Below are 26032 nucleotides of genomic sequence, written 5' to 3'. Positions count from 1 at the left end.
TTCCTTCCTTCCTTCCTTCCTTCCTTCCTTCCTTCCTTCCTTCCTTCTTTCCTTCCTTTGTTTGAGACAGGATGTTGCTCTGTCACCTAGGCTGGAGTGCAGTGGCACGATCATAGCTTACTGCAGCCTCAAACTCCTAGGCTTAAGCAATCTTCTCACCTCAGCCTCCTGAGTAGCTGAGACTACAAGAATGCACCACCATGCTCAGCTAATCTTTTTATTTTTGTAGAGACGAGAGTCTCACTATGTTGCCTGGGCTGGGCTCAAACTCCTGGGTTCAAGCATTCCTTCAGCATTGACCTCCCAAGGTGTTGGGATTATAAGCATGAGCTACTGTGCTCAGCTCTTCAGGATTCGTAAGGATAAAAGCCACATATCTGATCAGAGCCATTGTCTTCACTTCAGAGGCAGTACTCTGGAGCAGTGTGCAGTGTGGTTTGGTGAAAGGCAGGGGTTGGAAGGACAATATATTGAATCATACTTAATTCCAGGAAATTTTGCTTAGTAGGTTACTTCTTAGCTCCTTAAATAAGATTTTAAATCTTGATTCTTAATGCTGACTTGACTGTCGTGGAGCTTGACTCTTCTTTTTGTTGCTTCCCAGAGACTGCAGGTATATAATCTTGATCCCACACTTTTCCTTTTGGCATCCTGCCTCGTAGCTGGTTCCTGGTGTCTACTGTTGCCACACCACCACTACGTTCTCATGCATTCTTCCTCAAAATTCCACTGTAGCTTTAATCCGTGTTTACTGAAGATTTGAAATAAGAGCTTCTCTTGCATCATCATCCTGGGATTTCTACCATCTACTTTACATTATGGGATTTACCTGGTCCTGAAAGACTATACTGTAGATTCAATAAGAAAGTATTTCATTGTAACACATCATTTTAATAGTTTTCTTAAAGCGTCATGATACACAGACCTATCTTTAAATGTTGGCTCTCTTTCATTTACAAATTTTATGACTTTTGGCTTGTCCTCTCTCAGCTTCAGTTTTCTAATCTATAAAATAGAATAGTACCTGCCCAAGGACACAAAGGTTATTATGAGGGTTAAATTAAATGAATATAGTGCTTAGCTCATAGAAATAACTTATATTTTATTTTCTGATTCTCTTAAAATGTTCCTACTCAAGGCATTTTCTGTGGGTTTTTGGGTTTTTTTTTTAGGCAGCAGACTGTCCTGGGAAGCTGTTCATCTTCCATTCTTCCTTGCCAACTGCTGAAGCACCAGGGAAGCTCAAAAACAGAGATGACAAAAAACTGGTTAATACAGACAAAGAGAAGGTACTTTGTAAACAGTTGCTCTTTGAGTATCCATATGTCAGTTATTAAGAGGAGTTAAAGAGGCAATGTGTTCTTCATGTAAGAAAAAAGGGGAGAAACTAAATCTCATAAATTAAGTCCAGGGCATTGTATATTATAGAAATATTTTGGATTACAAACAACTTAAAATATTTTATATTCCTAGAAAAACCAATGTCTGAAATATGTAAATTAAAATAATGCCCCAGGCCGGGCACGATGGCTCATGCCTGTAATCCCAGCACTTTGGGAGGCCAAGGCGAGTGGATTACGAGGTCAGGAGTTCGAGACCATCCTGGCCAACATGGTGAAATCCCGTCTCTACTAAAAATACAAAAAATTAGCCTGGCATGGTGGCGAGTGCCTGTAATCGCAGCTACTTGGGAGGCTGAGGCAGGAGAATCCCTTGAACCCATGAAGTGGAGGTTGCAGTGAGCCAAGATCGTGCCACTGCACTCCTAGCCTGGGTGACAGAGTGAGACTCCATCTAAAAAAATAAAGGGTCCCAGACTTTTTCATGGATAATCAGCGTAAGAGAGACTGAATGATGAGACTATTATAGAAATGGAGGAAGTGGGGGAAACAGCAGATTGAAGATAAAGGGTGGAAGAAGAATCTAGACTGTACCATCTGACAATACCCTTTGGAGGCAGGGGCCTGAGGCATGAAGCACAGGTGTGGGGATCTCAAAATATGCCTTCACCTAAAACCTCTGACAGTGTAGGGGAACGTCTGTGGGAAGGATAAGGCTATGGATCTAGGGACCCAGCTAGTGCTTGCATGACTACACACAAGTTGCCTCATCTAAGTCTGTAAAGTAAGGGCTGCAGTATCAGCTCCATTAGGATTGATGGAGTATCAAATAAAATTGAACACACAATTATTTCACACAGCATGGACCTGGCACAGACTGGGTGCTCAGAAGGTGGCCACTGCACTGATGGTGACCACAGTGTGTTTCTTCAGCCCAGTTCACTTAATGGGAAAATGTCTATTTCTCCATTTTGAAAATTCAATAAGAATTCAATAGAAATTTAAAATTTAAACCAAAAACATTTTGTAATTTTTATTTTTATTTATTTATTTATTTTTTGCATCTTTTTTCCAGATACTTTTCCAGCCCCAAACAAATGTCTATGACTCATTGGCCAAGGACTGCGTGGCTCACGGCTGCTCTGTGACACTCTTCCTCTTTCCTAGTCAGTATGTGGATGTGGCCTCACTGGGGCTGGTTCCTCAGCTCACTGGAGGAACCCTTTATAAATATAACAATTTCCAGGTAAAGGCCAGCAATTTGTTCACCTTGGTCTTATACTCCCATTTTAATTTTAGTTGTTTAGATTATGGATTTAAAAAGCTGTGTTCCCTGGTAGATGACACATATAAATTCAAGAGCAGATGGAAAACAAGGTATAGTGTTGGTCCTTCTTATCAGGAGAGTTCTGTGTCTTGGCTTCAACCAACCTCGGATCAAAAATACTCAGAACAAAATATTGCATCATACGGAATAGGTACAGACTTTTTTCTTGTCATTATCCCCTGTAGTATAACAATTATTTACATAACATTCACATTGTTTTGGGTATTATAAGTAATGCAAACTGAGCGCAGTGGCCCAATGCCTGTAATCCCAGTGCTTTGAGAGGTTGAGGTGGGAAGATCACGTGAGGCCAGGAGTTCAAAATCAGCTTGGGCTATATATATAGCAAGACCCTGTCTCTACAAAAAATTTAAAAATAACTAATCTAGAGGTGATTTAAGGGATATGTAAAGTGTGTGTAGGTTATATGCAAATATGCCATTTTATGTCAGGGACTTAAGCATCTGGTAGATTTTGGTATCTGTGGGAGGTTCTGGAACCAGTCCCCCACAGATAACGAGAGACGACTGTGCGCGCGCGCGTGTGTGTGTGTATATATATATATGAACCATATATATTTATGGTTCAGCAATTCCATACTTACTAAGTGTTTGATGATAGAATGAGCTCATTCATCCTCAGAATTAAATATCAATATGAGCTTTCATAATGGGGAAAATATATTTTATGTAAAATATACTTAAGATAATATTTTTAAAAGTGACTGCATATTTGTTTTAAATTATTGGGATTTTAGGGATCAGTTCTTTACAGTTCTCTTTTCCAAGCCTGAATTGAGAGAGAAATTCAATAGACAATCAAAATGTCAGCACTATAATGGACCTGAGTCTGCAGGCAAGTGGGCTTGCTGATTCACCCCTGAATTTGACAAACTTATACACCCAGGCACACAGTGGGCACAATTTGAGTTTCTCCTGTGGATCTGTGTGCCTTGAAAACATACTGTATTGAGGGACAGAAAATATGTGCCTCCTGCAGGCAAACTGCCTTCCTATGAAGAGGACCCAGAAGAGGCTCAGCTGTGCTCACTCATTTCCTTTTCCCAAACTTATTAATCAGATGAATCACTCCCCCTCACCTAAGGAGAAGGGGTCAGGGGTATGCCTCTAATGTGTGTGGCTGGGCAGACATGGAGGCATGGACTGGGAAGGTGTGTTCTCCAACATAAATGACAAATGTTAGTCATCTATTTTTATTAATCATCAATAAAATTATTAATAGAGACTAGTTACATATTTATATTATAAACTAAGGGACTTGATAAGACCAAAGATTATAAATGAAATGAAATTGAAAAAGCTTTTACAACTCTTTCTAAGACTTTTGGATAAAAGTATGTTTTTTCAGGCACACTCTAGAAAATAAACTCTTAATAATCATACAGAATTCTAACCCTCACTCATTCTACCCACATTCTGGCTATTGAGGTACATGAAGCCTATCATGCTGATCAATTTTAGCTCCTTTTCCAGCAAGGGGGATAAATTTCATAGCTTTTTCTTCCCACTTTTCCAAAAAGGACTTGATCATCTTCCATTCCTGGCATATGTGAATTGTACTGGGGTTCTTGCTAGGTCGTTTGCTTTGTACTGGTATGATTATCTACCTGGCAGTGACTTGGCTTCAAAGAGCAGCCTACCAAGTGATGTGTAGGCAGGGGGTGCTCTGCAGTGTAATCATCCAGGCTTATTACTTTTTTTTTTCCCCCTATTTCTTTAAGTTTTTGAGTTATGTGCCAACTCCATGTAGTTTCTGATATAATAAGGAATATTTACTTGTACCTCAATGTATTCATAATTATTACTGATTCCTTCAATGTTACTAAAAAAGAAATGTTATAATCCAGCAGAGGAAAAGCCTATAAGATGTAAACAGGCAGTAAAATGTTTTATAATAAAAGAGTATTAATGTTGCCTATGCTGCTATTCAGTTGTTTGTATTTACTCCAAGTGTTGCAAAACTGAATCCTACCATAGTATTTCTTTCTCATCTTCAACAACACAAACTTTAATAGTCTTTTTCATTCAGTAACATTATAAGATAAAAATGATGATCAAGAACTGTGCAGGCAGCACCCAGTTGTATGTGAGCAACTACAGGGATTATTATAAAGATTGTGTCTGTAATCTCCCTCTTTCCTTTCCTCCTTCATTCCCTTCGTGTTTGGGACTAGGGGGAAGGGATGAGATGCATGTGTCAGTGTCAAATAGTAGTGAGAATTTCCTAAAGAGCTTCACTGACAAGGTCAGATGAGAAGCTTTAGAAGCTCAGCTAATTTGTTTACTCTCTTGGGTGACCTCTGAGCTGAGTATTGTGCACATGTGCATATTATATAAATGTTGCTTAGTTGTGAAATGTGGACAGTTTTCAGAAATATGGTGATTGTAGAGTAGTTAAGAGGGCTAGCAGAAAGGGTTTCTACTTTTCCTGACATAGGTTCACAAAGCTCTGAATGTGGTCAGAGTTTTAAAAAGCCCCAATTGCAAGGCCTTTCCCTAGCCTCATTAAACGAGTATTATACATTGGATCTTAACCTTGTCTCTAACCCTAAGCCACTGAGTGGATCACTTATGCTCTCTTAATTTTCCCATTTGCAATTAATAACCGATTTTCTTATCCAGATGTTAAAATGAAAGAAAATAATAGATGAGATTGTAGTTTCAAAAGTCAAGAAACACTCTCCAAAGATGCTGTATTTTCTTTAACCAAAGAAGCATAAGATATATACAAAAATATGCCAAATGAGGATTTTAAAAATACTTATTTTAACTCAGGATTAAAATGAGAACTGCTATTTTAAGTATTTTACTGCCATCTGGTGGACATTGATCAGACTTTATTTTTTAGATGCACTTGGACAGACAACAATTTTTGAACGACCTCAGAAATGATATTGAAAAGAAAATAGGCTTTGATGCTATTATGAGGGTTCGTACCAGCACAGGTAATTATCATTTATACAATTCTTCAAGTCTCTCTTGTATAATTGTTTCTTTTTCAAATTAATAACAGGCCAACAAAGAAAATAACAGTAAAATAAAGAGAAACAAAATTTCCCTTTTTCCCATTTTAGGTTTCAGAGCCACTGATTTCTTTGGTGGAATCTTGATGAACAACACCACCGATGTAGAAATGGCTGCCATCGATTGTGACAAGGCAGTGACCGTGGAGTTCAAGCACGATGACAAACTCAGTGAAGACACTGGAGCCTTAATCCAGGTAACTGAGAGTTTATTCCCATCTTTCGTTTTTTAGTTTGTTGCCGACAGTGATCAGTGGGGAGACTGAAATACCATCAAATGTGTTAGTCTCTTCATAAAAAACTCAGCTGTCTTTCTCCAAAGTCAAAAGTCAGTAGATTAAAGCACTCAGTTGTGAGGATTCTCCGTACTCATTCATATTTGCTACTTACATGAAGTGACAATTATGTGTCATTGCATGCAAGTCCAGCAAACTTGTGGTAAGTATCACAGGCGTTAGCAAACTGACTTCCAACAGGATTCATTTCTGTTAGCCTTCAGCACCTATTTACGTCTACCATATGTATATTAATTTGCTAGGGCTTCTATAGAGTGAGCAGCGTAAACAACAGAGATTTATTTTCTCACAGTTCTGGAGGCTGGAATTCCAAGATCAAGGTTTCTGAGGGCCTAGAGGGAAGGATCTGTTCCAGGCCCCTGTCCTTGGTTTGTAGATGGTTTTCTTCTCCCTGTGTCTTCACATCATCTTCCTTCTGTTACATGTCTATATCCAAAGTTTTTCCTCTTTGAGGACACCAGTCATAATGAATTAAGGTGCACTCTAATGAACTCGTTTTAATTAATTTACTACTTTAAAGACCTCATCTCCAAATACTTAGATACTAGGGGGTTAGGACATTTGAGGAGCCACAGTTCAGCCCATAATACCATGTTAAGCACATTGTCATATTATAAGCAAGTGGAATAGGATTTGGCTTTGTTTAAAGTGAAACTAACTAGAAGCCATGGAGACTTTGAATTAAAACAAGAAAAACTATGACCATGAGATATACATGGTCATAGTTTTCAAACATTAGCATCATCTTTAAAGGATGAAGAGAGGCTGGCATTAGGTTGAGGAAGAACTTTTAATTAAAGTATTTTTTAATCACAGATATTTGGGGAAGTGCTTCTGTCTATGCATTCTTCAAATGTATATCGTCAGTATAAGATCTAAGTCCATCGGGAAAGCTAGTTGTATGTTTTTAAGACACTGAGCCTTGAGTAGGGCTCTGAGCACCTGGAGGTATTGTTTCGGGACCTGGATCTCTGGTAATAAAACATGAGCTATGAAAAATGCAGACTAGTTGTAGAAATGTGAATAGATATTTACATGTGAATCACTCAACAATTTAAACCAGTGAAGTGCTACATTGAAATCCAGCAAATGAATGGATCATTATTCTCCCATACTTCCTGTTGTTCATTCTTTATCAATAATAGAAAAAAAAACTGTGGAAAAATAGTTAGAGGTCTTTTATCTATCTGTACACAGTGTTTTGTAAATGCAAATAAGATCAAGCTAGCTTGGGTGGATATGTTAATCAGAAAAACATGTGACCTCAATGTTGCTTCTACAGTGTGCTGTGCTTTACACAACAATCAGTGGTCAAAGAAGACTTCGGATTCACAATCTTGGCTTAAACTGCAGCTCCCAGCTAGCTGATCTTTATAAGAGCTGTGAGACAGATGCTCTTATCAACTTCTTTGCCAAGTCAGGTAACATTGCCAATCCTGAGGTTCAGTAGACCTTGCTTAGTAAATCAGTCAAGATATGTCAGTAGCTGAAAAGCACTGTAGTTTTGCAAACTTTTGGTGGGTAAATTCAGAACTAATAAGAGCAAAGGTTGAGAGAGAATAGTCAGCATTCCTAACTCTAAATTAATAAGTGAGATAACTCAGTTCAGGGCCAGGCTATACAGACTTACTTAACTCGTAGAGTGGTAGTCTGAGTTGAAATTTAGGAATATTATGCTTAGACCCTTATGGTATGTGATCATGCCGTCTGACACATTGGGTTAATGGACGGAGACCATCTCTAATGTTAGACTCAACTTGCTTATCCATACCATGATAACTATGAAATAGAATGGGCCCAAGGTGGAATTTTCTTTGGCTTTCCTTGAGAAATTATACACTAAGGTTTGGAAAACATGGCAATCCAGCCTGTAAGAATTCAGGACATCAAAAAACGACTAACTGGCCTGTCTTTTTTTTTTCTGTGTGTACAATTCTAATATTCTGAAGATAAATCTGGCCAATATAACCTTTTGCTGTAGGTAGACCAGTGTTCTCCATTAGTTAGATCATCATATTTAGTCAAGAGGAGACCATTAGCAAATGACTTGAACAGATTTAAATGCTATTATTCTTGCTGGGTGGTCTGAAGATAATAGCAACTTGTTCTTTTTTATTTGATTATTTGAAGAGATCAGTGTCTGAGCTAAAACTCATGTCCTTTTCATTGTTTTGTGCACATAGCTTTTAAAGCAGTTCTCCACCAGCCTTTGAAGGTCATCCGGGAAATTCTAGTTAATCAGACTGCCCATATGTTGGCATGTTACCGGAAGAACTGTGCGAGTCCTTCTGCAGCAAGCCAGGTGAGCACCTATTGTACATAGCTGTTAAAGTGTTACAAACGACTACTCATTTCTTCAGCACGTAGTTATTGAAGGCTTATGATGCTGCAGGCACTTCGATGCTGTTATAGTAAACCGTGTAGCTGAGAAGATTAAGAATGCAATTTGGGGGGCTGTGGGTTTTTTTTTTTATAGCCAACATTTAAAAATTTGAACAAAAAAAATGGATGTAAATATTTAGTTGACAGTTACTGTGGTATGTATAAACAAAAGAATGTTATATGTAAGAAGTGTCCTAATATAAACAGGATTCTCTTTTGTATCCAGAGATGGATATTTTGTTATAAGATGTGTATGCTTAAATGTATTTTAGGCATATTGACAAAGTTGACATGAGCTGATGGCAGTAATAACATATTTTATAAACAAATATAATTTATAAATATAAATACTGGAATTCTTTACATTTAAAAGTTATTAATAGGTGTGAAGAGTTTTCAAAGAATTGACTCCATCATTTAGTAATTTGAAATTTTAGAAGATTCTTTGAATAAACCTCATTTAGTCTCTCTCCTATAAAAGGAAAAGCAGAACCTCAAGTCCACATTAGTTTTTGCATTTGCTCTCTCGTTCACATTCTTCTCTATGTCAATAAAAGTTAGATGGCATTTTTATAGCTGTGTATCAAATATGTGAATATAGACTTTCAACTAAAACAGCAACAGATGGGAAAATTTTCTAGTTCATTCATTGTCAAAAGTGAGTGCTGAGAGGACATCGGAAGCCCCACCTAAAAGTAAATCCTTAGCAGAAAAGAATACAGATAAATTTTGGGCCCAAATGCGCAATCTGGGCAAAGAAGGAAAACAAAACAAACACATTTACCAGATGGACTTGTCATAAAAGTTCCTTTCCACGCTGTCCAAAGTGATTAAATTAGTCATCCATTCTTTTATCTCCTGTGTTGATAATCATATAAGCAACTCCTGAATCTATATGAGTATTCAGTCTTCTTTATTGTTCCGAAGATTTGCCATTTTAGTCAACTCAGGTATCAGTACTATTTCATAGCATGCTTGTTCAAGTTACACAAAACCCACCAGGTACACCTGGAGTCTAGCCAGAAGGTAGTCCAATCATGAGCACTGTAAACATTGACCTCATTTTACTGTTTGTCTTAGAGCTATGGAAACATGATTCTGTTTCTGGAGTATCTCACCCTTCAGAAGCATTAGTTGAAGCAGTGCAGATATAGTTAGTGTCCTCTCTGGACATTCATTTGTTAACTTTGAAACAACTGGATTCAAAGACCTTAAGTTAAAAACAAACTTATTGCCTATTTATGGAAGAAAATAAAACCTGTCATTTTATTCTGGTTTAAAAGTTAAAAGCATTGTCTCTACCACTGGATAACCTGTTTGCAAAATTAAATTATTTCTGGAGTAAAAACATTATGATGTTAAATTTTCTCTGAATAAGTTGATAGAGATTATTCCTTTTCTTATAATAAGGTATTTCCATTAGCACTTTTCAAGTGTGCCTTTCAACCAATGGTATGTTTTTAAAAAATAATGTAACTTAAGTACCTTATGATTAACCATCATGAAGTCTAGAAAATGTGGAGATTCTAAAACAGTATTGTCTGAAAACATAGAATAGTTGGACTTAATGTTCTGTTCAGAAAATCTAACTGTAAACTTAGTACTTTCCTACAGTTCACTTGTGAAAAATAGTATCTATGAAGATGGAGAGATTCCTAAAGGAATTCCAATATTTTACCATAGAGCCCAAAGTTTCCTTGACCCAAGCAAGACCATCAAGGAGCTATTTGGATTATGTGATACTGGACCTCAGTAGAACTACTTTTACTGAATTGCTGGAGCCAAAACTAGGCTGCAGCAAGAGAAGGCAATTAGGGTACAAAATCTAAGGAAACTGTCACTCTGAGGATCATATGATAGATGCTGGGTTAAGACATATGGCTGGGCATGGTGGCTGATGACTGTAATCCCAACGCTTTGAGAGGCCAAGGCAGGTGGATCACTTGAGGTCAGGAGTTGAAGACCCGCCTGGGCAACATGGTGAAACCCCGCATCTACTAAAACTACAAAAAATTAGCTGGGCATGGTGGCGCGGACCTCTAATCCCAGCTACTCAGGAGACTGTGGCAGGAGAATAGCTTGAACCCAGGAGGCGGACATTGCAGTGAGCCGAGATCATGCCACTCCACTCCAGCCTGGGCAAAAAAAAAAAAAAAAAAAAAAAAAGACATATAACTAGAAACTAGAAACAAGATAAATTAGGTGGGGTGCAGTGGCTCACACCTGTAATCCCAGCACTTTGGGAGGCCAAGACAGGAGGATTGCTTGAGGCCAGCAGTTGAAGGCTAGCCTGGGCAACATATCAAAACCTCCACCTCTACTAAAAATAAAAACTTATCCAGGTGTAGTGGTACATGCCTATAATCCCAGCCACTCAGGAGGCTGAGGCAAGAGGATCCCTGGAGCCCAGGAGCTCGAGGATGCAGCAAGGTATGATTGTGCCACCATACTCTAGCCTGGATGACAAAGTGAGACCCTGTATCTTTAAAAAACAAACAAAAAAGAGCAAACTTTAAGGCTTATAAGGCTTACATAAGCAATGTAGATTCTTTTTAGTAAATCTAATAGCTCACTGTTCTGAGCTTAAATATATATCATATGGGAGTGCATTGATTTCAAAAGGCAAGTCAAATGACCTTAACTGCAAAATAAGCTTTTCAAAAACAAAACAAAACAAAACAAAACAAACCTCATTACCACTTCTGTCACTTCAAAACCTAAAGAAGAAAAGAATTTTCCAAATTCAAGCGAGCTCAACTTACATGAATTACTGCTCCTACCTCACTCTCATACCTTACTCCCAAAGAATAATTTAGTTATTTGTGGAGGGGGTCAGTGGGGTAGGAAGATTTTATAGTGGTAATCCGTGGCCACATTTTCTTCCTCACCTCTAGAACATTGAATAAGACTGTCTTCTTGTTTTCTTTCATTCTTTAACTCCATTTTTTTTTGTTTTCATGATTAGATTTTCCTTCTCATTTACCACCTGTTTTTCTTCCCTCTGCCTCCTACAGTCCAACCGCCTCTGATTAGACTTTTTAGTCGTAGTAGTGTCATTGTGGGCCAACCTCACCCCTTTGTGGTATTTAGGATCACAGATTTCTGAACTCGTTTAATATGACCTCATTAATTAGAAGCAACCAGTGAAATTTCAATCTGATATTTTAAAACCAAATGGACATGCTTTATACAGGAATCTAAGAACATTCTTGACCCTTGATCTTTATAACATGTAAAATGCCTAACTAGTAACTAGATCAGAAATAGCATCGGGGCCACATGGCTCTGGAATATGACCATGATCTGGTTCCTACATCTTTTTATCATAGTTTTCCTTGGCTGAGAAAGTAATCCAGTACCAAATGTTGTTAAGTGAAGATATATTATGCTAGAGAAAAAATTAGAAGAGAGTGTTCTACTTTTAAGAATAAACATACATTTAGGCTGGGCGCAGTGGCTCAAGCCTGTAATCCCAGCACTTTGGGAGGCCGAGACGGGCGGATCACGAGGTCAGGAGATCGAGACCATCCTGGCTAACATGGTGAAACCCCGTCTCTACTAAAAAAAATACAAAAATCTAGCCGGGCGACGTGGCGGGTTCCTGTAGTCCCAGCTACTGGGGAGGCTGAGGCAGGAGAATGGCATGAACCCGGGAGGCGGAGCTTGCAGTGAGCCAAGATCTGGCCACTGCACTCCAGCCTGGGCGACAGGGCGAGACTCGGTCTCAAAAAAAAAAAAAAGAATAAACATACATTTAACTGTCCTTGGTTCTTTGAAAGGAGATTAGAAGTCGATAGGGGAAACAAACTGCAAAGTAGAATCATTCTGAAATATATCTGCCTGAGCCAGTTAGAAAGTTCTATCCCACACATTCCTTACACATTCCTTACTTAGTATATCATGAGAAGACACTTATGATATAAATTTAAGTTGCAGAATAAATTCTAACAGAGCCCTCAGGGACATTTTCTTTTCAGTGTGGATTCTGATAACTGTATATCCATTTTAATCATTAAGATAGAAAGCTAAGCCAGGGATGATGGTTCATGCCTGTAATCCCAGCAGTTTGGGAGGCTGAGGCGGGCGGATTGCTTGAGATCAGGAGTTCGGGACCAGCCTGGCCAACATGGTGAAATCCCGTCTCTACTAAATAAACAAAAGTTAGCCAGGGGTGGTGGTGCATGCCTGTAATCCCAGCTACTCAGGAGGCTGAGGCAGGAGAATCACTTGAACTTAGGAGGCGAGGTTGCAGTGAGCCAAGATTGTGCTGCTGCACTCCAGCCTGGGTGACAGAGTGAGACTCCATCTCAAAAAATAAAACTAATAAAAAAAAGAGAAAGCTAAAAAGAAACCATTTGGTTATAGATCAGATATTTCATTTATCTGTTTGCAAGTTATTATTATCTCGTATGTATAATTTTTCTTTTGGACATGTCCTTGTTCACTGACTTGTGCTATTAAGTGGAAGGAAGTGACACTCAGATCAGTCAAACTTGATTATTAGCTATTCTTACAATATTGATTAAGGATAAAGTTAAACAATATAGGACATTATCAGGACATTATCTATAATTTCTTAAATCATCAGGTTGTGTTCCTAGAATTGCTGCATTGTGTTAGGTTGTAGTATCTCACAAGGGCATATACTTTGGGGCAGTTAGAATGAGGTCATGTGAGCCAAAGTGAGGATGGAGAGAAGGTACAGGTAGATTATGAAGGTGGAATTAAAAGGATTTGTTTATTAATTGAGGGTGAAGAAATAAATGAATTAGGGTTCATCTGGAAGTTCTACACTGAATAGGAAACATGGGAGGAAGAACATGTTTGTGGAATTGTAGGAGTTTGATTTTGCAGGTTATCATTCGGTAGTGACATATCTAAATGCATGAGGCATTTCCTTTTTTAATCTATAATACTGCAATCTCTTTATTATGTTTTATGTATTTATATGTCTATCCCTAGCGAACTTCAAGCATCTTACAACATGGACTATGCCTTATTCCTTTTTATATCCTTGACATTTTGTACAGAACCTATGATACAATGGCATTTAATATTTGTTTGATGAGTTTAAGATGCATAAAAAGCATAAAGGAAGAGATATCCTGTGGGCAGTTAGAAATGCTATTCTTGAAGTGGAAACATAGGTTAGGAAATAACTTTTTAAAAAATTTTATTAAACATATGTATACATCTAAACATACATATATATGGTACATCCTATGTGCTAGGCACTGTTGTGCTTTGTAGATCATTTAATTCGCATAACTCAATTATCATGAAGTAGATATACTATTCCATATTCAGCTAAAAAAAAAAAAAAAAAAAAAAAAACTGAGAAAAAGACAGGGTAAGTAATTTGCCCAGGGTCTCACACCTGCTAAAAGACAGAGCTGGGACTGCATCCTAAGCAGTGAGTGGGTAGTGCTGATAACACCTACACCAGGCTGCTGCAGCACTAGATAAAATAAAAAACAACTGCTGCTCTTTGAATGCCCACTCTCTGCCAGTTACTGTGTGCTCTGGGTGCTTTACATGGTTTACCAGTTAATCCTTACATCCTTACAAGTTCAAAAGCAAATGATGTTTCAGTCTTACAGATGAAGCTCAGGGGACTGTTCTCAGTAAAGATCAAGCATATGAAACAAAAAATTGTCTTTTTCAGCTTATTCTACCAGATTCCATGAAAGTATTGCCAGTGTACATGAATTGCTTGTTGAAAAACTGTGTGCTACTCAGCAGACCAGAGATCTCAACCGATGAACGAGCATACCAGAGACAGCTGGTCATGGCCATGGGTGTGGCTGACTCTCAGCTTTTCTTCTACCCACAACTTCTGCCCATAGTAAGCATGCTGGGGTGGTGCATTTCCTAGAGGAGGCTGGAAGGGAATCATATTTTGTGCTTTCCCATATGTTATATCTGAAACATGTTGTTCTTAACAGGAAAGTTAAAGTCACAAATGCCTTCAAAATATATGGTGTGGGATTTCGAGCAGGGGCTCTTTCTGCAAGTTGCTTATGTGCATCAGTATGTGCTCATTATGGTGAGGGGGAGGGAATCTGAGGAGTTCTGCATTGCCTTCGGTCTGTTTTCAGCACAGAAGTTAGGGCATCCTGTTAAAATAATTATCAGCTCTGGCCGGGTGCAGTGGCTCACGTCTGTAATCCCAGCACTTTGGGAGGCCAAGGCGGGCGGATTGCCTGAGGTCAGGAGTTTGAGACCATTCTGGCCAACATGGTGAAACCCCATCTCTACTAAAAATACAAAAAAATTAGCCAGGCGTGGTGGCATGCACCTGTAATGCTAGCTACTCACGGGGGCTGAGCAGGGGAATTGCTTGAACCAGGGTGGTGGAGGTTGCAGTGAGCTGAGATAGTGCCTCCAGCCTGGGCAACACAGCAAGACTCCGTCTCAAAAAAAAAAAAAAAAAAAAAAAAATTCATCAGCTCGTGTCACTCCTCCGCTCAAAACACTCCAGGATTTCTCATCTCTGTAAAAGCCAAAGTTCCTACCATCCTGGCCCAGTGCTGTGTGTCCTCCCCTCCCCTCCCTTTTAGAAATCTTCTGTTGCTCTCCCTTTCCCCATGCCACTTCAGCCACGCTGGGCTTCGTGCTGATCTTCAAGCACTACAGTCGGGCCCTTGCTTTAGGACCTGTGCACTCGCTTTTCCTTCCATCTGAAATGGTCTTCTCTAGTTGTCCCCATGGCTCCTTCTCTTACCTCCTCAGGTTACCTTCTTAAAAGTTCTTGGGCTCCCTGGACTACCCTAGTTAAAATTGTCCCCACCTTTACCAGCGACACACCCCATCCCACTTTCCTGCATCTTTTCTTCATAACTCTTAACACCATCTATATTCTGTATATTTTACTTACTTTATGTGTTTTCTCTTCCTGCACAAAACCATTTGCTGCACAAGGTGGGGATTATTGTCTAATGACTGGAATAAAGTCTAGCACATAATAGATACTCACTAAATATGCACTGAGGGAGTGGGGGGAGAAAAAAGGAAAGGAAAAGAGAGAGGAAGGAGGGAAAGGAAGGGGAAGAAAGGAGTTTCTAACTCTCTTGTCTGTGCCTGCCCAGCACACGTTAGATGTCAAGAGTACAATGTTACCTGCTGCTGTTCGTTGCTCTGAGTCTCGTCTTTCAGAAGAAGGAATATTCTTACTGGCTAATGGCCTACACATGTTCCTATGGTTGGGAGTAAGCAGCCCACCAGAACTGATCCAAGGAATATTTAATGTGCCATCTTTTGCACATATCAACACAGATATGGTAAGTATTTTTTTCATTGCTTTTGTGGTAATATGAAAAATACCAATTTTGAAACTTTTTTCAAAATTGGTATTTTTCATATTACCACAAGTGTGTTTCTTTATGTGCAGTGAAATATTATAGAAAGAAAAATAATAAGGCATATATTTCTGTATATGAAAGAATTTCATGTTTTGATCAGTATCAATTAGCTTGTATAAGGTTATTTGTGTACTTTCAAACAACTAAAATATGTGACTTTAATAGAAAATGCTAATACTTCCAGATCATTAACTATATGCCAGTCTCTGTACTCTAAATACTTAAATATACCATTTCAGTTAATTGTCGTAACAAATTAGTGAGATGGATATGATCTCAACATTTTACAGAGGAATCAGTTGAGGCTTGGAGACAAGTTCCTTCAGGTAATAAAATGGCAGAGGTGGGAACTGAATTCAGTTCTTATGCTCTGGACTCACCTCTGGTGCTGAACTGCATACTTAAAAGAATGTAGAAATCTTTCATAGGTGTTTGGCTACAGACTAAATCAGATTACTGAGTTAACAAATAATAATTCCATAAAAACAGACTATACACCCCTTTGTTGCAATAACAAAAGAAATTGTGAGTATGATGTTAAATTAATACAAATGACCATTTTAAAGTATCTTAGAAAACCCAGCTTATAATTTGTACAAGAGTCAACATTTATTGCAAACCTTATTTGTAGACCATTGTTGTGTGAGCATCACTGCCAGATGGCTGTTGTCTGACTCTGATAGTGGATTCCAGTAGAGCTCAGCAGATAGTTTCCTGAAGCCTCACTTATGTTGTGGCAAGATGGCTTAAGTCTAGTTGTTGAACCCAATTGTATGAAGTACGGTGTATCAATATATATCGCATCTTGCAGAAAGAGGCAGGATTAAAATTCAAGGCCATGACAGGTGATCAGTTTAGAGAGCTGCGTATTCATTAGGAATGTCAAAAGTGTATTTTTAAGAGAATTCAAGGGTATCCATATTCCAGTTAGAGATTGGTTTTAAGATGAAGATTTGGAAATTGATATCTGCATATGTTTGAAATTAAGGAATGATTATAAATGCAATTTTAAAAAATTCAGTAGGCAAAGAACTATGAAAAATTTTTATATAAAAGTTAAGGAAGCTTCCTCTTGTAATATACTGACATAGTAAATGCTGAATGCATAGTTGCTGAACTGAACATCCACAGGAAATAGCCAGTGTCTCTATCACAAGGCAGCAGATTGGTAGGTCTGCGCTTATATCAGCATACCGGTATTTCCTTGACTTTCATCAACAAAATGAAACAAAGTTAAAAACCAAATGTAAGCTACTTTCTTTTTAGAGGCAGTTGGCACTTTAAAACATACACATGAAGAATACTTATGTTGTTTGTTGAATAAATAGATCTACCATAATATGCCACATAATGCATATAGGGGATGGGAGTGTGAATATAAATAATGAATTTTTTGTTTTCCTTACTCCTGTGAAAAATATTGACCATAAACTTTTCCTGACACTTGAGGTTTATGGTGAAACATTCAAACTCACATGTTCTCTGGCTAACTCACGATGATGCATTGGCTCTTGGCATCTTCTTGCTGAGAAGCAAACATTAGCATTTTACTCTGTCTTGATGGAAGAAATGTAAGTCAAAATCCTTCATATCGCCTGGATGCCATGTGCAGCTGGATTGGCCTGTAGACCACTAACCAGATTTCCGGGATATCTAAGAGGCTGCATTCCCTTTGAGAAATCAACATTTGGTAGTTTGTTTTAATGCTGGAACAGTAGTACTTGGATGGAATTTTCCATCCACTGAAGGAATAAAGTACATTCTTTTCTCTCACAACATAGCCTTGAATCTTGAAAAGGGATCAAACTTTCACAGGAAGTTGTTTGCATAAAACATATACTATTGTCTCTTGGTATCCATGGGGAATTGGTTCCAGAACTGTCTATAGATACCAAAATCCACAGATGTTGAAGTTCCTGATATAAAATGGCATGGTATTTGCATATAACTTGCGCGTATACCCCCATATATTTTAAATCATCTCTACATTACTTATAACACCAGCTGGGCACAGTGGCTCACGCCTATAATCCCAGCACTTTGGGAGGCTGACGAGGGAAGATTGCTTGAGCTCAGGCGTTTGACACCAGCCCAGGCAACATAGTGAGACCCTCTATTAAAAAAAAAAAAGATTACTTGTAACACCTAATACAATGTAAAATGCTATGTAAATACTTGTTGAACTATATTGTTTATAGCATAATGACAAAAAAAAAAAAAACCCAATATCCATGCTTTTTCAGTACAGATGCATTTTTTACAAATATTTTTGTCTGTGGTTGGTTGAATCCATGGATGCAGAACCCATGGATACAGAGGGCTGACTATGTCTGTGCTGTGTCACTTCAGTGATGTGCATGTGTCAAATTCCAGAGGAAGAGTTTTTTTCAAAAGACAGAAATAATTGTCTTCTGTCATTTATGGTAATGGGTGCCAATAATAATTTTTACTGCATTTTCCCCACAGTTTTGGTTTTCAAGTAATGAACCACACCAATATTCAAGTACATGGTTTTACAAGGATGTTTGTAACATTATGATAATCTCATATTGCTACTTCTATCTAAATGTTATAAACTGTACTAAAACTTTGATTTTCTTAAATTTAAGACATTGCTGCCTGAAGTGGGAAACCCATACTCTCAACAACTCAGAATGATAATGGGTATTATCCAACAAAAGAGGCCATATTCAATGAAGGTAAGAAAACGATTTTATTTTTCCCTTTATTCAAGTGTTAAAAATTTCATTAAACATGTAAAATGCACACCCTATGTTTTTATGAAGTGATCTTTGATTTTAAAAACTCACACCATCACAAATCTAAAATAAAAGTTTAAAAAACCCTCACATTAACCTCTAAGTATATCTACCTACTTATCAGTCACAAACAAACAGCTATTACCATGGGTTAACTATGGGGTATCTTAGTCAGTATTAACTTCATGATTTAATAGCAATTGGTTATCATTAACAGACTTGGAAATGACTTTTCTTCTGGTGCCTAAAATTACTTAATTATAGAAGTATCATTTAGAACATTTGTAAAATTTGATTTATTACAATGTTTAATTTATGATCTCTGAAAAGTTTTGTTATTCTTGTCCTTCCAAGCCCTTCTAGCCTTTTCTGAGTTTGAGTAAAAAAATTTAATATGTCTAGAACCTAAGAAAATTATATCTTGTTGCCACCTTCCAGATACTTACTTGTTTTCCTTCCCAAGCTCAATATTAGAGTCTCCTGGGATCTAGAATGTATAGATGATGATGTGCTGTGTAACACTGCTTACTGAAGAGCTATAAGACACTCACCTGGAGGCACGTGTCTACAAGTGCCAGGGTATTTATGGGGCCAATTGTCTCCTGAAATGTAAATGTGATGTCAATCTAAACCAACATTCGTAACTGTGAAAGTAACTCATGCATGCAAACATCAACTTTAGGTAGAGCTTAGGTAAAATGAACTTAGGTAAATCTGGATGAATATACAACTTTTCTAGAACAGTTTTCACACCACACAGCACCTATGTGGGTTCAGTTTAAGCCTAGAAACATGTAACCAGATCTTGAGTCCAATGAAATACAAATTGAAAGCCACTGGTATTTAGAATGCGTAGCAATAATAATTCACCTTCATCCCAGCTGCAGCAACTGCATCCCTCCAACTGGCCATTTGCAGAGAAGAGGCAGGACTGAGCATGGAGATCATCCTTGTGCTCAGTAGTTCCTCCTTCAGGGAAAAACATTAAACTTTCTCTGCTTTCTCCCACCTGTTCCAACCTCTTACCAAAGTTATGTCAGCTTTGGTTATAAAACCATCTGGGGGTGAGCTTCAAATATTACATGTGAATAAAATATTAAAGACCTGTGTGATAAAACAATTTTAGCTTGAATACTTAAAGAATCAGATTTTCTTATGTATTACCTGCAGATGTATCCATCTGTTCATAGAGTGCTATCTCTATAAAGAATTTGAAATATTTAAAATCCACAGACGTCAGAGTTGAAAGGAATCTGGGAGGTTACCTGGCTTCCTATACCTACCTGCACATCCCAGACATGAAAGTGAGGCTCAAAGGAGCTGACTAGCTTGATCAGGGTCTCACAGCTGGATCATAGCAGATACAGGGCTTGTACTAGCTGCTTAGTCGCCGGGCACTTAGCATTCCACCTTTTCTCTGACACTTGAAAACTGACTCAACAAAGGAAATGAAAACATACTTTTAAAAAAGGGTTAAGATTAAGTAGGAGAAAAGAGTTGGTATGGAAGGATCAAAAATAATAAAATCAAATCTAGAAGGAACTGTTACCTTCCAGATTATGCTAATTACTTTTCCAAAAACTCAGTCCTCTTAGACCTTATTGTCTGATTATTCTCATACATGTGGGGGAACAACAACAAAAAAGATTTCTACCACAGTATGTCTACAGATGGCTGAAACCAAGTGCCTTCCTGATAAATTCTAGTCCTGCCCTGCACGGTTCTCTGCAAATGTTTTTTATTCTCTCTCCTTTCACTTGTATTTCCTAGAGTATTCCTTTACCATTGGCCCTTTTCCACAGTTTACAAGCTGTTCAAATCTACCTTCATAGAAGCTGCCACTTCTCTAAGATTCTGCTTCCCTTTCCTTATTCATTCTACAAGTATTTATTGAATACTGGCAACATCCCAAACATTCTACAACCAAGCTCCTTGAAAAAGTCTCTATTAACTGCTCTTTCCTTCCCATCTCTCCAGTTCTCTGTAAACTGCCAACTTGCTAAAGACAATTGATTCTCAATCCTTTTACAGCATGTACAAGGTTGACTACTTCCTCAAATGCTCTCCTGTCAGCTTTTAAAACATCTCCTGCTCCTGATTCTTCTTTCTCAGTGACTCTTTTTCATTGGCTTCTCTTCATTTATCTGCCACTTAAGAGTTGGTATTCCCCGAAGGTTGTACCATGGCTCTTTTCTCGCTGAACATGTTCTACCTGGGCCTTCCTAATCACTGCCATGCTTTAGCGATTCCCTGTGAGTTAGCCAATCAAAGATGAGATTGGCTTTTGAAGCACATTAATTCTATAAGACCTTTGGTAAGGTGACCCAGAGAATGTCACATTCAGAGTTAGCCAGTCTTCCCTTGGAGAGGGCACACAAGAAGCAAGGAGGTGATAAGCAGTGATTATTTTAATGTTCTCCTCCTACTCTATAGGGCCATCCCCCCCTTCAGAAACGTAAAGTGGGGACATAAAGACGGATCTGCCAATCCGCACCAGCATGCTTTCCTTTTATTGGTGTGGGTGTGCCCTTTGAAGAGACCATCACTGTGTCAAGACAGGCCAACACCACTTCCGTGACTCCACTCCCCTGAGACCTTCCACTATACTTTCTGTGTCATCCAGACACCTGTAGATAGTCAAATGGTGGGGTAGGATATTAATCACTATAGTTTAAAGTTAAGTTTCTCCCAAGGCCGAAATCCAGTCCCTGTTCTACTTACCACCTCAGCTCATAGCCAGACACTTTGTCAGAGGAAGTTGTACAATGAGCACCACACAAAAACAAAAACGAAAACAAACCCAAGTGAATGGCAGCAATAGAAAATACTTCAGATGAGCAACCTGAACTTATTTCTATTAATTTCCATAAAGAAAGTAAATTCTAAAGAAATTGGAACTTCAAGTCTTTCCTCCTTCAGTGTCTTATCCTGCCCAGTCTCAGCCCGAGTTGTGTCAGAGGCTAGACCCACACTGCCCCTACCAATCATGGACAATAGTAAACTTGTAGTGGCATGTGGGAGAGGGTGGATAAAACATAAAATGAAAAGAATCTTGACTTCAGGTTCATCAGGAGGCAAATCTTAAACTTCGGAGCGTGTAGGAGTGGAATCTGCGTATGCACACAGCTATTCCAGTGCCAACTCCCAGTACCTAGAGCTGACATCCAAAAGCCAAGGCATCACACATATCTGCATCCACATGGAATTAGCTGAGTTGCGGCAGCAGCAGTTGTTCTTATGTATTATTTTTACTAGGTCAGGGGCAATTTAAAACTTAATAGACTTGGATCCAGGCCAAAATGTTATAAAAGAAAAAAGCAAGTGGTGGTGACAGAATTATTCTACTTGATAACTAAAAAGCATAGAATGCAAAAGTAGGGAGGGCCTTGCCCTCCTAGCCAAAATTGCACATACCTTCCCCACTGCAGCTGGTGAAGGGGCTAACTGCATGTGCTTCCCTATTGCAGGCCTTTCTGGTGGGTTTACCTCCTGAGAGGAAGAAGTGAGAAGTACCCTGGCTCCTCTTAATTATATAGGAGGCAGGTGGAGAGGCACTGTTGTGCATGTATAGATCAGTTAACCCCACTTGTGGCGCAATAAATATGAAATTCTGACCATTCATATCATCTGCCTTGACTTCCTCAAATAGGAATACAGGTGTAGAAAGAAGGGCTCAAAGTGTTCATGACAAAACTGGCTCTCTTCTGGGCTTCTTCCCTCTGGGCTTCGTCTAGAGGGGCACTCTCCAGTAATGCAAATGCATATGCAATTCTATGTTTTCTGATGACCACATTTAAAAAGAAAAAATTCATTTAAATAATTAATTTAACCCAGTATATCCAAAATACAATTTCTAATGTAATCTGTATCATCAATTATTGAGATATTTTTACATTTTATTTTTCATACTAAGTCTAGAAATCCACTGTGTCTTATATTTACAGTACATCTCAATTTGGATGAGCCACATTTTAAGTGCTCAATAGTATGTGTGGCTGGCTGTTGTACTGGACAACACAGGTCTAGAGAATCATGATGAGCAAAGAACAGAAGTTCTCCCAATTTTCCCTGCATGTTAACCTCTCTAGCATCTCTCCAATCCACCCTCTTTCCACCTCCATTGCTCTAATTCAGAACCTGATCATCTCCCACCCAGACACTTCAAACCACTTCCTATCTAGTGTCCCTGTCTCACGAATGTATTGTACATACTGCTGCCACTTAATTGTCTCATTTCATTCTTCTGCACCTTCACTGGATCACATTTCCTACAGAAGCCCAAACTCATTATTATGATAATTTGTCCCTTTTAGAAGCCTGTGATAATTTACATGCCAGCCATAACTGTATCTCTGGTACATGGTACATGTATTCCAGTATGGGATACTCCCTAGCCCTACCCCTATCCTTTAAGGCTCAGGTGACAGTTACTATCATTGTGAAGCCTTTCCCATAACACTCTGCTTAGGTTTCATTTTTGCCACTTAAAATTGTATGTCTTGGGTTTTGGGGTTTCGGGGTCCAGGCCTCTTTCCACTCTAGGTATTAGGCACTTTCCCATAATCCTCCATGCCTTCACACATAATAGACATTCAATAATGTTTGCTAAAATTGAAATAGACAAAATTGAGACATTTTCAAATAATGTTTATAACCAGGTGCTGTTACTGTTTGGTTTTTTTCCTAGCTCACAATTGTAAAACAGCGAGAACAGCCAGAAATGGTTTTCCGACAGTTCCTGGTAGAAGACAAAGGACTTTATGGAGGCTCTTCTTATGTGGATTTCCTTTGTTGTGTTCACAAGGAAATCTGTCAGCTGCTAAATTAATTGAAACTTCTGTCACTGATGATGTTGCATTTCTAAGGAGATAACCTCCTTCTTGGTGCCTAATTTTCTAGATGATAATAGGCTAGTTTTGATTTCTTGCTCATTTTCAGAATAACCTTCCAGGAAGAGATGGCATTTAGAACTTCAGCTTTGGTGCTCAGGTATAAAGCCAATTAAGGTACAATGGAACCTTAAGGTATAAAGGGAACAGTCTGTTTCTGATTGCACAGTTTCTAATTTTTAAAACTGATGTGGTTTGCATTTCATAAAAGGCAAAGTTTACAGAACCATCAACATTCTGAATTTTCTTTCTTTGTGCTAGACATATAAATTATTTCTCAAACTGTATAGATTTGGGGTAAAAAGTTGTCTCAGTTCCTCTCCCAATTGCAATGAGAAAAAAAAAAAGCTTAATTTTTACATTATACCTAATTTTTTAAAACCATGTAACTCCATTGAACACATTTTTCAACTTAAGGTTTGCATAGCAGACTTTTAATAACCTTGGGATTTATCTGGTAGAACAATATGTGTTCTACTTTTTTTTCATAATTATATATTGTGTATGTTAAAACTATTTTCCAGTTGTTTTGTCTATAAAACTGTCTTTATCAATATGCTTAATGGTTCTTTGTACAATTTGGAAAGTTTCTACCTGTATATAATGGATCTAAACCATATCAATAAATCACTTCATATACTCTTAGTAGGTAGTTTTATTTATTTATTTATTATGTATTTTTAGGTCTTGAGAAATAAGGGTAGTATTCAAAATGTCTTGGCAAAAAGTTGTTTGGGTAGCTCACTAAGATCAAATCAAGAAAACAAAATTTTCTTTTTTTGTTGAGGGCTAAGGAATACTAGGCAATAAATCTAAGAAACATCATAGTGTGCTTGAGAAAGGCATTTCAAAGTTCTCTAATATGTTTTTGTGGGCAAAATAAATAGAAATAGGCTACGTGAAACCCTTATTAATGAATATGACTAAACCTAGGAGAACGATTTTGAGTGATGTCACAAAGGCATCTGCCTCTACCTGCCCTATTCAACTTTGTTATCAATTATATGAATAATAATAGATAAAATATATTGAGTACATATCATGTCCCAAGAACTGCACTATGGTTTTTGTGAACATATGCAGATGTATTCTTCACAGCAACCCTGATCCTGTTATCAACCCCATTTACACATGAAGAAACAGGCTTGACTTAAGTACCCTGTCTCTGATTATATGGCTAGTAAGGTTTATTTATAAATTAGATGTCATGAAGTAGGTAGAAAAACAAATACAGACAGTGACAGGACTAAAATCCCCCCATGTTAGTCAACTGGCATGTTGCTTCAGCATCATCAACTTGGATGAGTTTAACATCATCAGCTTGGATGAGTTTAACGTCATTAACTTGGATGAGTTTAACAAGAAGAAACGTAAGTTCCTAGACTTGTGTCCAAAAAACAAATGCATATGCAGGAGATCGTTCTTAGAAATAACACGTTAGAAAAAGAACTTAGGGAGTTTGCCATTATGAATCACTAGTGGAATGAAAGCAGATATGATCTCAATCTACCTTATTACAAGGATAGGCTGTCAAATGAGCATAGTGATGGTCCCACTCTACTCTGAGGTCAGACCACACCTAGGTGATTGTTCAATTCTAGGCACCATACCCTATGTGGAATAGAAGCACAGAGCACATTCCTTTATTTATTTGAAGGCTGTCTAATGATTGTTCTTTGTGTTCTTTAGGGTATAGAACCAGAACCATTAAATAGACAGGCCGGGCGCAGTGGCTCAAGTCTGTAATCCCAGCACTTTGGGAGGCCGAGGTGGGTGGATCACTTGAGGTCGGGAGTTCCAGACCAGCCTGGCCAACATGGTGAAACCCCATCTCTACTAAAAATACAAAAAATTAGCTGGGCCTGATGGCAGGCACCTGTAATCCCAGCTACTTGGGAGGCTGAGACAGGAGAATTGCTTGAACCCGGGAGGCAGAGGTTGCAGTGAGCTGAGATCACACCATTGCACTCCAGCCTGGAAGACAGAGTGAGACTCAAAAAAAAAAAAAGTGACAAAGTGCTGCTTAACACAAGAAACTTCTAAATAATTAGGTGCTCAAAGAGTATGCCATTGGAAGTAGTATCTTCTCATTTAACAAATACTGATTGCACATTTTCTAGGTGCCAAACACTAGGGGAGAAAACAGCAGCACAAGTAAAGTCCCGACCATCTCTACAATTACAGGAAAGTTCCAGAAATGCCATGAAATGCTACAGTAAGGACCTAGCAGGGTATATATGACCTAGTCTAGCTGGGGGGCAAGGTGTAGTCAGTAAAAATTTTCCAGAGGAAGTTACACTGAAGATTAGACCTGAAAAAATTGTAATCACTTGCCAGGTAATTGGCAATATTGGTAAATATGCCAGCAGAGGAGAAAGTAAGTATGAAGGCTCAGAGTGGAGAGGGCATACATCACCCTCTCAGTAAACTAAAGAACTTAAACTTGGCAGGAGCTATCAAGGAGAGATATTTAAACAGGAGCAGCAGGATCACTCTAGAAAGATCACTTTGGGGTTGTAAGGTGATGTAACTTGCAGCAGACAGACTATTTATGAGGCTATCAGAATAGTTAATTTGAGTTCATGGTGACCTGAAATAAAATAATGGTTTTAGTTGGGAGTGAGGGAATTGGGGG

General features: G+C 38.3%; 1 protein-coding gene across 3 annotated transcripts in view; it reads left to right on the top strand.

The window, feature by feature from the left end:
- Positions 1 to 24042, top strand: part of SEC24D (SEC24 homolog D, COPII coat complex component) — a 111722-nt gene extending 87680 nt beyond the window's left edge. Inside the window, exons 14-23 of one of the 3 annotated variants that reach the window (XM_023220037.1) lie at positions 1173 to 1289; positions 2416 to 2586; positions 5536 to 5632; positions 5762 to 5907; positions 7289 to 7427; positions 8190 to 8308; positions 14054 to 14233; positions 15477 to 15668; positions 18359 to 18448; positions 23196 to 24042. In XM_023220037.1, the coding sequence (XP_023075805.1) occupies positions 1173 to 1289; positions 2416 to 2586; positions 5536 to 5632; positions 5762 to 5907; positions 7289 to 7427; positions 8190 to 8308; positions 14054 to 14233; positions 15477 to 15668; positions 18359 to 18448; positions 23196 to 23336 (1392 nt within the window). In that variant the 3' untranslated portion in view covers positions 23337 to 24042. The remainder of the gene's footprint in view (positions 1 to 1172; positions 1290 to 2415; positions 2587 to 5535; positions 5633 to 5761; positions 5908 to 7288; positions 7428 to 8189; positions 8309 to 14053; positions 14234 to 15476; positions 15669 to 18358; positions 18449 to 23195) is intronic. The other 2 variants (XM_023220039.2, XM_023220038.3) reach the window with 2 other exon arrangements.
- Positions 24043 to 26032: the final 1990 nt, after the last annotated feature.

Source organism: Piliocolobus tephrosceles, chromosome 3 (genome assembly GCF_002776525.5).
Source record: "Piliocolobus tephrosceles isolate RC106 chromosome 3, ASM277652v3, whole genome shotgun sequence".
Lineage (NCBI taxonomy): Eukaryota > Metazoa > Chordata > Mammalia > Primates > Cercopithecidae > Piliocolobus > Piliocolobus tephrosceles.
This window is presented reverse-complemented; position numbering and strand designations above follow the sequence as displayed.